At 46.1% G+C, this 13,192-nt stretch overlaps 1 protein-coding gene across 6 annotated transcripts in view; it reads left to right on the forward strand.

Annotated features, from left to right (window-relative positions):
• Positions 1-10,098: 10,098 nt before the first annotated feature.
• KMT2A (lysine methyltransferase 2A) overlaps positions 10,099-13,192 on the forward strand; it is a 98,118-nt gene continuing 95,024 nt past the window's right edge. For 4 of the 6 annotated variants that reach the window (XM_053924694.1, XM_053924700.1, XM_053924697.1 and 1 more), the window contains exons 1-2: positions 10,099-10,586; positions 12,611-12,709. In XM_053924694.1, the coding sequence (XP_053780669.1) occupies positions 10,158-10,586; positions 12,611-12,709 (528 nt within the window). In that variant the 5' untranslated portion in view covers positions 10,099-10,157. The remainder of the gene's footprint in view (positions 10,587-12,610; positions 12,710-13,192) is intronic. The other 2 variants (XM_053924698.1, XM_053924699.2) reach the window with 2 other exon arrangements.

The following is a 13,192-nucleotide window of genomic DNA, read 5'->3' on the forward strand; positions in this document are numbered from 1 at the left end:
AATAATGAAAAGAGAGCTAAGAATATAACTGAGAAATATCAACACTGAGGGATGGCCCCGGGAAAATAATCCAATGGCTTCTCCCTCCCTTCCCTCTCTTTTTCCCTCTCTCTCTTTCTCCCTCCCTTCCCCTCTCTCTAAAAATAAATAAACAAAATCTTTCAAAAGAGAGAGATTGAGAGAAATATCAATTGGTTGCCTCTCACATGCCCCCAGCTGGGGACCTGGCCCACAACCCAGGCACGTGCTCTGACTAGGAATCGAACCAATGACCCTTTGGTACAGCAGTCAATCCACTGAGCCACATCAGTCAGGATGTCCCTGTATGTTTTAAAACATTCCCCTCCCTCATTACTTCACTCACTTCTTTCTCTGCCACTATCCCATCAGTCACTTTATTCCTCTTCGTTGTCCTCTAGACACGTTCCCCTCAGGCCTTCTACATTTGCTGGTTATGCTTGAAATGCTCTTTCCTCAGACATCATTTGGTTTACTCTCTCACTTCCCTCAGTGGTCTGTTCAGATATCCCCTTAACCCGAAGGTCTTCCCTGGCCATCCTATAAACTATTGCATCTCAGCCTTTCCAAACTCTGTTAATACAGCACTTGTCACCAACCAACTTATTACAGTAATTTATTTATTGCCTGTTTCCCTTCACTAGACTATGAGCACCTATAAAGTATACCTATGAAGAGCACCACCCTTGAAGAAGCAGAGATAAAGATAACCAAGAAACGATTCCTGCCCTTGAGGAGCCCACAGTTCAGTGCGTCACATAACCTAACAAGTAATTAGTGTGGAAATGCTCAAAGCACTTGGCTGCAGGATTCTGAGGCCCCAGGGACAGTGCTGTTTGGGTCAGCAATTATGGCACTCTTCAACCTGGGTGGCAGTGAAAATCATAAGTTTACTCCAAGACAATATGAGAAATGAAAAGCACTCAGGGCACACCAGGGTTTAAGCAGTGAAGGACAGAGAAAGGAAGCCAAGAAAAAATAATCAAAGTGAAGGAGAGCTGAAAGAACGGAGTCAGTGCTTTTACGATATACCACTAATACCCATAAGCAATGGGCATCCATTACAATTTACCATGTGTCAGCTAATATTCTACGCATCTCCATATGTTCACATATTAAACCTCACAACAACCCAGGGAGTTAGGAACTAGTATGACCCTGTTTTACTGAGAGGAAACTAATTCACTCACCCAAGTGGACACACCTGCAGAGAAATAAAGATTAGAACCCAAGCAGTTTGAGCTTGCACTCTTAATCACTATGTTGTTGTCCATAATACTACACTGACTATTCTAGTTCTGGGCCTTTTCCTATTTTATTGAGTTCTATTAAGAGTCAGGTACTGTTCTAGGCTCTGGGTGTAGAGTAGTGAAACAAAGTCCCTCCCTTCATGGAGTTTCCCCCTACATATCCTTATAGGGGAAACTGACATTGCACAAGTCAACAAATGCATGATAATAAGTGCTGTGAAGAAAAGTGAAGTAGGGTAATGTATCCTTAAAAACAGGAGGTAGGTAGCCTCTCTGAGGAGGTGACACTTAAGTAGAGATCTGAAGAAAGAGAAGAGCCAAGAGGAATCAGGGGTAAGAACATTCCAGGCAGAGGAAATAGCAAGTGTGAAAGCTTTAAGGTGTGAGTGTACCTGGTGTGTTCCAGGAGCGGAAAGGAGGTCAAAGCAGTAGAACACAATGAAATAGAGAGAGAGAAGGGCAAGATATAAGGTCAGAAAGATATGGAAAGGTTTCCAGGACATACTGTTAAGTGAAAAAGATTAAAGGGTCAGGCATAGTAGTTTATATGGTATAATCATATTGAGTAGAGAAAATATGTATCTGTATATACCCATATATATACATATATAAAAAATATAGCTATATATGTGCTTGTTTATCTTCTGACATTAGAATATATTTTTTCCAGTAATTATCTTTTTTATATTCTTTCATACTTAAAATTTTTTACCTTGCATATATTATTTTTATAATAACCAAAACGTAGCTTAACAAATAAACTCAACCATGTGTTCAGCAGCTCCAGCTAAAGTCCTTCTCTCCCTTTATAACTGAGCCTCTCCAAGAGTTGACTCCACTTTCTTCTCCTTGCTTTCTCCATTTACCCCTCAACCAAGCATATTCTGACTTCGGATTTCACCTTTCCCTAGCAACTGCTGTGAATGAGATCATCTGCGACTTCCCTAGGACTATGAGGAACACTCTTTAGTCCTTTTGCTTCTTGACCTCTATTCCATTTGACATTGTTTATAGCTCATCTGTCTGAAACTCTTTTTCTCCTATGGCTTCCCTCTTGCCTCATTCTCAGTCGCCTTTCATGGGCTACTTTAATTTTTTAAAATTTATTAATTTTTAGAAAGAGAGAGAGAAACATCGATTTGTTGTTCCACTTATTTATGCATTCATTGGTTGCTTCATGTATGTGCCCTGACCAGAGATCCAACCCTTGATGTATCAGGGCAATGCTTTAATCAACTGAGCTACCTAACCTGGGCTCATTCACTAATTTTTGTTAGCACCCCAGTAGACTGGGGTTTCTTCTGGTTCTGGTTTTTACCCTTTTACCTATATGTGCTACACATACTGCTTCTGTGTGGACTTATCCATGCCCATGGTTTTTGGACAGTACAGGGACTTAGGCCTGGGAATGGAAAAACACTGGGTGGCCAGGAAGCTAAGTTAAGACCAGGTGGCCAGAAGATGTGGAAACCACTGAATTTTTTAAAAAAAAAATTTAAGAATATTATTTTTATTTATTTTTAGAGAGAGGTGAAGGGAGGGAGAAAGAAAGGGAGAGAAGCATCAGTCGGTTGCCTCTTGCACACCCCAACTGGGGACCCGGCCAGCAACCCAGGCATGTGCCCTGACTGGGAATCAAACTGGCAGCCTTTTGATTTGCAGGCCAGTGCTCAGTCCACAGAGCTACACCAGCCAGGGTGAAACCATTGTTTTGCATGTGCAATTGATCAAGGTTTGGCCCCTATAGGACTTTTCTAGGGTGGCGGTAATGAGCAACACAACCATCTTGCTCGCACAGCACAGGTGCAAGATAGTTGACAACTGGCCTGACAGAAGGAGGAAGTAACCCCTTCCTGACATAGACTATTCCACTTTCTGAAATCCTCACAAGCTCACCTTTTAAGACCAGCCTGCTTTTTCCCCAGTTTTAAAAGAAACCAAGCAGACCCAGCCCTGGATCCAGTTCAGAGGATCGTCCTTTACTCAAGCATAAGCTTAATAAAATCTCTCTGGAAATTTCTCCGGGGTTTCCTCTTGATTTCTATCTTAGGAAACCAAAGAACCCCAACACTGGTAAGAGTTTCAACTACCATCTCTATGCTTCCAAGTCTCAAATCTATATTTTTAGCCTTTTCTTCTGAGCTCCAATACAATATATCCAACTACTGTTTAGACAGCTCCACCTGCAGATCTCACAGGCCTCTCAAACTCAACTGTTTCAAAGCTAAACTCATCATTTCCAAGCAAAAACTTCTTCTTCTTGTCCTTATCTTAGCTAGTGGTATCTCCCCAGCTGGCAACATGAGAAAAACCCTTCTTCTTAATTTTTTGACACCAAAAGTCATTCTATCTGCTAAATATGTTTGGAAGCTGCTTCATTCCTTTATCTTCACTGCCACTGCACCCAACATCTGGACACTGCATGTGGATATGAGTCTGAAGCCCTGTGACAAGGTCAGAAATATCCTAAATGCATTTTCTGCCTCTAGTCTCAACGTCAGCCTGCTTTTTTCCTTTTTTAATTTTTATTTATTGATTTACGAGAGAGAGAGAAAGAGAAATAAACATCAGTTTCTTGTTCTACTTACTTATGTACTCATTGGTCGATTCTTCTGTGTGCCCTGATCAGAGTTCAAACCCACACCCTTGGTGCATCAGCATGATGCTCTGAACAACTGAGCCAGGGGCACGGACCCTGCGCCACGGACCTGGCCAGGGTCCAGCAGCCTGCTTTTTTATGCTTAGTTGCCACCATCAGTCCCTGCTTCAAATCTTTCGATTTTTTCTAACTTTTGTAGGACAAACTCCTTAATGTGAACTGGTCAGTCATCTTTTGACACTTTCCCACATGTAACTTATGTTCAAGCAACAATGAAATAAATACTCTTTCTCAAAAGCCCCCTTTCTTCTCATGTTTCTGTGAAAGTTTTGTGACATAGCATCTTTGTGTCCCAGATCTAACATAATAGCTGGTACAAAGTTAGTGTTCAGTAAATGCTTGTTCAATAAATAAAAGGACAGCCCTGGCTGGTGTGGCTCAGTGGATTGAGCATCAGCCTACAAGCTGAAAGGCTGCTGGTTTGATTCCCAGTCAGGGCACAGGCCTGGGTTGGGTCAGGTCCCCAAATGGGGGCATGTGAGAGGCAACCAGCTGATGTTTCTCTCACACATCGATGTTTCTCTCCCACTCTTTCCCTCTTTCTCCCTCCCTTTTTTTTTTAATTTAAAAGAATAAAAGGACAGAAAATCAGAAAGCACAGATATTGCTGGTAAGAGCACCGATCAGAAGACTATTATGAGTACAATTTAGCGATAACTAGAAAGAGAGGGAATGGAAATGCTTTAGTGCGACATTTCCTCCAAGCTTATACAAGGTGGAACAGCAATAATCAAACAATAATTATTCCTATCATTTTTGTCTCTTTGAGAGATAGGAAGTTTGCTCATTGGTACAATTTTAAATGGAAACAATTTAACTGATTTTAAATAAAATGTACAAAAAAATTAGTCCAGTACACGCAATTGCTAAATCTTCTGACAAAACAAGATCCCTTGGGTATGAATCCCAAGGTTCAAGAGTGCAGCTGGGAAGGGAGTCATTTTTTTTCTGCAGACATTAATTGTGCTGGTACAGACACTACTGGCACAAGGGATACAAAGATAAGTAATACTCAATTCCCGTTTGCAAGGAATTCATGGCCCAAAAATCACTTAGTCTTTGCCTTTGGCCAGGACTACTCCCAATCCTTTACAGAAAACCAGCTGTCCATCATGCTGGGGTCAGGATTTACAGTCCTTTTAGTCATAGGTATAGCTTTACTTAATTTTTTTTTGAGTTCAGAAGTACAGACTTAAGGATTCTCAGCAGTTGCAAATTGCAACCATTGCTAACTTTTTTTTTTTTTTAAATCCCCACCATAGGACATGCTTATTGGACATGCTTATTGGTTTTGGAGAGAGGGGAAGAGAGAGGGGGAGAAACATCCAGGTGAGGGTGAAACATGGATGAGTTGCCTCTTGCATATGCCTTGACCCGGGACTGACCCCGGACGGAACCTGCAACCTAAGCATGTGCCCTGACTGGAATCGAACCCTCCACCTTTAGGTTTACGGGATGATGCTCTAACCAACTGAGCCACACCAGCCAGGAAACCTTTGTAGAAGATTAATGGAGTTGGCCCTTCCTTCCCCAAAAGAAAGCAGCATCTGAAGAGGTGGAATACTCTGTTCACTGATGATCAGGCCTTCCTACAGGTAAATTTAAATGACTGCAGTCATTGTTCTTTTCGTAGCAGGACGGCTTTAGGGATTACTAATCCAATGTTTTCCATGGGGGCGTGCTGTTTGGAGAAAGGAAATTGCTGATTTAAGAGGTGGGTAACTTCACCAATGAATAAGGAGATCCCTGGGGGGTAACTGCTGTTTCTATCTGAATGACAGAGAAGTCGCTTTACTTAGATGATCTTATTCAATCTTCATAACAATCCTACAAAGTTGCTATTAATATCCTTATTTTGCAAATTAGGAACAAAATGAGCAAGGGTGCCTGGTTCAAGATCACATAGCTACAATTAATTGAACTTGCAATTCAAGCCCAGATTTGTGACTTTGAGCCTATGTTAGTTCCACCACAATACTAGTGTGCAATGAGATGTCTTTCTAGGGAGGGGAACAGGGAATGAATATCTAGAGGCCCCTTCAAACGAGAAGTAATTGCAGAAAGAGGGGAAATTTGGGATTTCCCTCTTAAAATTTTTTTGTCATTTTGAAAAAATTAATAATGTGCATTTCTACTAGGCTAGCAACAATCAAGAAGTAAAAAAATCTTTTTTGGAAAGGTGTGGGGAACAAGGCACTCAAACACTGCTGGTAGGAGTGTGAAGTCTTATTTACAGGTGATGACTTGTCGACATCTATCAAAATTATGTGACTCAGAAATTCCACTTCCAGAAATTTATATTACAGGCCCTGGCCAGGTAGCTCACTTGGTTAGAGTGTCATCCTGATACGCCAAGGTTGCAGGTTCGATCCCTGGCCAGGGCACGTACAAGTATCAACCAATGAATGCATGAATGAGTGGAACAACGAATCGATGTTTCTCTCTCTCTCAAATCAATAAATAAAATTAAAAGGAGAGAAATTTATACTACAAATATATTTGCACATTTACTAAATTACATATGTTCAAGGTTATGCACTGTAGCACTGTTTAAAATAGCAAAAGTTTGGAAACAATTTAAGTGCCCACTAATATAAAATTGGTTAAATAAACTATGCTGCATCTATTCCATGCAGGAAATGCTGACTACCATAAGAATGATTTCCAAGATATTTCTAAGCAAGATCCACAAAGTGGGGTCAAAATTCTTACATTTATGGAAACACTTCTATATGTACTTGCTTGTATAGGCAAAGGCTACCTCTAGAAGAATATACAAGAGTCTGATAACATTAGTTGCTCCTGAGAAAGGGTAAGATATGACTGGAGGAGGTGAGGGTAGTTCAGAACAAGACTGGAATGAACACTTTAATTCCTTTAAATTTTTAACCATATGACTATATTCAGTATTCAAGAAAAATAAATTGAATGATAATTTTAAAAATTAAGCACATGGAGTTTAAGGTACCTTATGAATAAAGCACAAAATGTCTTTTAAAAAATACATTCACATTATTTTGTAGCCATCACCACGACCCATCTCCAACTCTTTTCATCTTGTAAATCTGAGACTCTACACTCACTAAACAATAACTCTCCATCCTCCCCTCACCCTAGCCCCTGGCAACCATCATTATAGTTTCTGTCTTTATAGTTTTTGACTACTATAAATACCTCATATAAGTGGAATCTACAGTATTTGTCTTTTTGTGACTAGATTATTTCGCTCAGTATAATGTTCGGAAGGTTCATCCATGTTGTAGTATACTACATAAGTTCCTTCCTTTTTAAGGCTGAATAATAGTTCATTGTATGTATATACCACATTTTGCTTATCTATTCATTGGCTATTGAAACCACTTGGGTGGTTTCTGTGTTTTGGCTATTGTGAATAATGCTGCCACAGACAAGGTTATACAAATATCTCTTTGCAACCCTGCTTTCAATTCTTTTGGGTGTATACCAGAAGTGGATGGAATTGCTTGATCATATGGTGATCCTCTTTTAAACTTTTTGAGGAACTGCCATATTGTTTGTTTTCCTCAGCAGCTGTACCATTTTACATCTCCACCAGTGTTCCAATTTCTCCACATCTTCACCAACACTTGTTTTGCTTTTTTGATGGTAGCAATCCTAATTGGTGTGAGGTGGCATAGTATGTCTTTTGGGGATCAGCAGTATGGTTATGGATATTCATATCAGACCTAATGATTTTTGGTCCTGCTACTTATTGTGTGACCTGGGACATTACTCTAAGCCCCAGTTTCCCCATTTGTAAAATCAGAATTATCTCAGAGGGTTGAAGAGAACTGAATGTACATAAAGCACTTAGGCTCATAGAAAGCATTTAATAAACATGTCATCATTTCTGCCTTGAAAACTCCAAGAAACCCAGTACTGATTTGCTCTGTCTCCTTTTGGAGTAGTCTGGAGGCAGAGACAAAGATGATTTCTCTAGATTTTCTAACTAGAGGATTGAGTCTAAAGATTTCATACAATGTTAGACATTCTTTCTTCCTGCTGCCCCCACCATCCTGCAGACCTCCCACCTGTGTCAAATGAGGTGTGTCTGAAGTAAGGTTACTCAGAACCTACCTGGCTTAGGTTTTCTCATAGGTGGAGGGCAGCAAGAAACCCTGTTGGCAGTTATATAAAGCCTATCGCTCAGGCCACTGCCTATTACCTCTGCAGACCGTTATGCATATTAAAGGGGGGACAAATACAAAAAAAAAAAAAGAGAGAGAGAGGGAACAAATCAGGACGCTTGCGGGAATCCATGTTGTCGCCAATCTCTAAGTGATCACAGCAATCTCACCGAAACAAAAACCCCCAACGCCTAACGCTAAATAGTATATTGCAATTTAGTCCTCCTTAGCAGAGTTTTGAGGCTGCCGTTGGAGACTGCCATGACTCCCACCCGTTTTGCGCCTAGTAAACCACGCGATGTAACAACGAAATCTGGTTCTGTGTGTGCGCTTTGCAAACCATCTGGGTTTCGTCCTGCGCGGTTGGAACGACGATCGATCCGGGACGAGTTGGGGGAGTTGGAGCTCGCTTGTGTGTCTTCCCTTGCTCCGCTCCCCACCCCCGCCCCCCATCGTTCGCTTTGCACAAACATTTCGCGGTTGGAGGGACGCAGGTTTTCAGCACCAGGAGGTTGTGGACCTTCTCTGGAGGCGTGCGGTGCACCCTCCAGAGGACTAGAGCTGATTGCAACCTGCTCACCAAGATCGTCCCCCCTCTTTCCCAAATTCGCCGCCCCAGGCTGCGAATATTACATGCAGTGCGCTGTACCAGTGCGGGAGTCCAGGACGGCAGCATGACCTTCCCGCGAACTCCACCTCGTCTGGGGGAGGGGGTGACTGAGACTGCCCGGGGGCCTGCTGGCTGTGTATCGATTCCCCATCCTCAGCCGCCACAAGTTCTCCCGGTGCAAATTCCACCTTCCCTTTTCTGCTTTCCCAGCCTTGCAGGATTCTAATGCCTAGCTTGAGGAACCCTCCCCTCTTTCCCTCCATAAAGTAAACCGAGTGGATATTTATCCCCGCCCTAACCCTCCTCCTTCCTTCCCCCTCCCCCGTCAGCCTACTAATTCCGCTCTGAGATCGCCGCCCGCGGGGCCCAACCACCCAGTGTATCGTAAAGCCCAGAGCTCTTCTTCTCCCTCTCTTAATCAGAAATGTGCTCATAAGCTCCCTTCCCTTTGCTTGCATATATTAGGGGCCGCTTTGCATGCTCCGAGAGGCACAGAACTGAGGAAGGGGCGGGGGCGCTTTTGCCCGCCTCTTCCCTCTAGGCCCCACTAGCCATCCAACTTTAGCTATGTTGTAACACCGCCTCGTTAGCCGAGCACGCCTTGGCCCCGGTACCCGAGTTGGAGAAACAGCCCAACTCATTGCTGAAGGGTACGAAAAACAGGGGTTCCTCAGCCCCGAATGCCTAGTAGGGTGAAGAGGTGGCGGGAGACCTGCCACTTGCTTGTGCATTTTGGAGAGAGCTCCAGCAGGAAAATGGGAGGAGCTCATTATTTTTTTTTAAAGCGCATTCATTGAAGGCCGTTCTGTTTTGCATATTAGTAAACTGGGAAACGCTTCCGTTTTGCAGGTAGTACAAAAAGGGGTCTTTTATTCTAGAGGCGTTAAATCAGGGCTGACCCATCTTATGTCCGTGCCCGGAGGCAGAGAAAGCTCACTAGTCCCCAACCCGGCGGCCGCGTTATCCTGGAAGCTGCTCTCCCGAGTGGTTCGATTCCCAGCGCATCCCGGGAACGTGTGTAATCGGCCTCTGGCTCTCCATTCTGCAGGCGGCTTGCTTCCCTCCGCCTTCGTCCCCTTCTAGTCTGCGCCCCCTCCCCCTCTCCCCGGAACCCGCGCTCCGCTTCGGGCTCCTCGGCTTCCTTCCCCCCTCCTTTTCCCGAGCTCGGCCGCTCCCGGAGGGCGGGGTATGCAGTTATTCAGGTTGCGGGGCGGGCGGCGGGCAGTAAGCAGCGGCCCGGGCCTCGGGATGGCGTAGCTGCGGCCAGGCGTCAGAATCGCAGGCCGGAGCAGGGTATCCAGGTTACCGGGCCTCCTGGCGCGGCCCGTCGCTCTGCACTGCGGCCTGCAGGGCGCCGGCAGCCAGGCGGCGTCGAGCGGGTTAGGCAGGTTCCGGGGCCCTAGGCACCCCCTCCGCCTCCCCGCCCCCCTGTGTTGTCGCCTCTCCCTCTCGCTGCTTCACTTCACGGGGCGAACATGGCGCACAGCTGTCGGTGGCGCTTCCCCGCCCGACCCGGGACCACCGGGGGTGGCGGCGGCGGGGGGCGCCGGGGCCTAGGGGGCGCCCCACGGCAACGCGTCCCGGCCCTGCTGCTTCCCCCCGGGCCTCCGGCCGGCGGCGGCGGCCCGGGGACGCCCCCCTCCCCCCCGGCTGTGGCGGCCGCGGCGGCGGCGGGAAGCAGCGGGGCTGGGGCTGCAGGGGGAGCGGCCGCCGCCTCAGCACCCTCTTCGTCGTCCGCCTCGTCTTCGTCTTCGTCATCATCCTCAGCCTCCTCTGGGCCGGCCCTGCTCCGGGTGGGCCCGGGCTTCGACGCGGCGCTGCAGGTCTCAGCCGCCATCGGCACCAACCTGCGCCGGTTCCGGGCGGTGTTTGGGGAGAGCGGCGGGGGAGGCGGCAGCGGAGAGGTAAGGGGGCGAGGAACCCCAAGGTCTGGGGTCTCGACCCTCTGCGGAGCCTCCTCCCCTCCCCCATCAGGGATTGTTGAGCGTCCTAATTTGGGGACCATCCTGGGGTCCCTGAACCGTGGCAGTGGCCCTCCCATCTTGTGACCCCCATACATGGGTTCAGATCTCCCCAGGAGCTCCCACCCCGGCGTTTGAACCCATCTGGCTGAGTGCGTTTGCCTCCCCACTCTCCTCCTGACCCTTGCCCACATGCCTTGGCACCGACCCCTCGCCGGGGCTTCCCTTCCCGGGACTGAACCCCTCCTCCCTTCCACAGATTACCTCATCCAAGCAAGATTCCTCCCACCCTCCCTCCTAGGGACTTGATCCCTCCACACCCCGCCTCCCTCTCTGGGCAGATGTTCCACTCTTCGGGCAGTTTTTCTCTTGGGTCTCTCTCGGGTGATGGCCTCATCCAGGTCCGTATTCTATCCTTGGGGACCGTTGTCCCTTCCAGTACCTTGCTTCGGAAATCCTGATGATCCCTAATTCCATCCCGGGGCTAGGTCCCTAGTACCAGCCACTCCCCCTTACTTCACCTCCGCCACGGTCCCCCAATCCCCACTCCCCAGCCCCTACCCCAAGCAGGTAGATGCTTCCTCATCCCGCCCTACCCGCCCCTCCCCCCGGAAAAAATCTTTCCTCCTTTGCCTTCCTTCACCTTCTTTCCCTCTGAAGATAACGGTAATACCCTGTACAGCGGTCTGCTTCTCCATCATACAGAGCTACAGTTTCTAGCCTATTGGTAAATTACCTTCACTCCACCCTTTCCTTCTTCAGAATGAAGGATTAGGGGAAATAGTTAACTGTCCCCTATGCTCAGAGAAGAGCATCTTTCTTCCATTCCTCCGGAGAGAAGGCAGGCTTTCCCTCCAGCTCCGAGGACGGGCCCCTGTGAGGGAGGTGTTTGTGGGGGACTTGGGCAGCACCCGCCCAGGGAAAGCAGCTGCTCTCCCACCCCACCCACTGCGCGGGAGAGCGCGCAATCTCCAACCCTACCTCCCTTCTGGCCTCCTTCTCTCCAACATTGCATTATTGATCCATCTTTTCCTTGGCCAATCCTGGGGCATGGAAGGGGTGGGGGAAGAGGGGTTGAGTGAGGAGAGTAGATAGGGACAGTTTTGCTTTAGTGCGTGGTGGTGGTTGCTTGTGGTTGGGAAAAAGGGAGTTAGGAAGCAAAGTTATTCTTTAGAAAGAATTAGGATTATGTCTCTGATTCAAGATCTTTGCCACTTCCACATTAATATTGGGGTGAGAATAGCGATGCTTTGATAAGCATTATTCAGCCTCCTTCAGCAAAAAGGAAAGTTGCCCTGGGAAGGGAAGTTGACTTGAGGTTCAGCCATGGCATTACGCATTTATTTTCCATTGGATGCAGACGGGGGAATTTGAATTGTAGGGGAGAGGGGAGAAGAGGATGAGGGATGCTAGGAGGAAGAAGAGCAGCTGCTAGGAGCCTAAAGGAAGCGCGGGGTATGGGGTTGCTGCTCTGCACTGCTCTTGATTGAAACAGAAAGGGAAAGATAACCAGGCATTTCCTGCGTGCTCTGCCGTTAATGCACACAAAATATCTTGGGCAAACCCCTATCCCCTATTGTGCCCCGCACCGCTTTAGATATACAAAACATCCTGGGAAGAAGTGGGGGTGGGGGGGAAGATCCCAGAGATACCAGCCCCTCCTTTCAAGGAGCTGGCATTTTTTAGTTGTTAGTCTTCCTGCCTCCTTTTTTAAATCGTTTCTAAGGCAGCCTGATGAGACTGACAACAACCCGCCTTCTGATAGAGCAGGGAGGACATGATGGGGGCGTGTTCCTTGCTATGTAGCTAGCTGCAGCGGCCCTTTTCCCTGCCTCTTTCTGCTATATCTCTACCTCCTTTTCCCAGCCTTCAGAAGGCAGCTGCAGTCAGCAGGGTTGCTTGAGACTATTTATTGGTTGCTGTAGATTATTATTTTTTTTTGAAAGGCCAATTCTGTATTTTTTAAGCTAACAACACAGATCCCATGTAGTTGGAGAACCAAAGGCCTCATACATGACAAAAAGACTGAACCGGTCAGGTTACTTGCATGGAGTTGGTGCTTAAATGTGAGTTGATTTTGCTTTTCTAAAAGATACAGCAGCAAATAAATAAATAAATAAATAAATTTAAAAAAAATTTAAGACATTTCATTTACCTGCTTATTTTTAAAATTGAGACTTGCCTGGTTATATGTAAATTTTAGCCCCATGTATATTTGAGTATAATAAGAAAGTCTTTATTAGGAGAAGCTAGTCTATTTTAAGAGGATCCTTGAAAGCATTTTCTTTTTGTTTAGAATGCTGATGTATTTTGTATTGAAGGACCAAGTGTTCGCATTCCAAATGTTATGTTAAAAAGCAAAGTTTTATGCTGACAGTTTCCAATCATAGCTTTTTAAGAGACTGGTGAGAAAGAGAGCCACCTGGATTCAGGGACCTAATGTCTGGGCACCAGAATATTTTATCTGTTGGTCTTTGATAAATCACCTTTAAAGTTTTAATCAGGTGCTAATGTTTTCTTATCCACTGGCATTATTTTGCTTAGCAGTA

This window comes from Desmodus rotundus, chromosome 5 (assembly GCF_022682495.2).
Source record: "Desmodus rotundus isolate HL8 chromosome 5, HLdesRot8A.1, whole genome shotgun sequence".
Classification (NCBI taxonomy): Eukaryota; Metazoa; Chordata; class Mammalia; order Chiroptera; family Phyllostomidae; genus Desmodus; species Desmodus rotundus.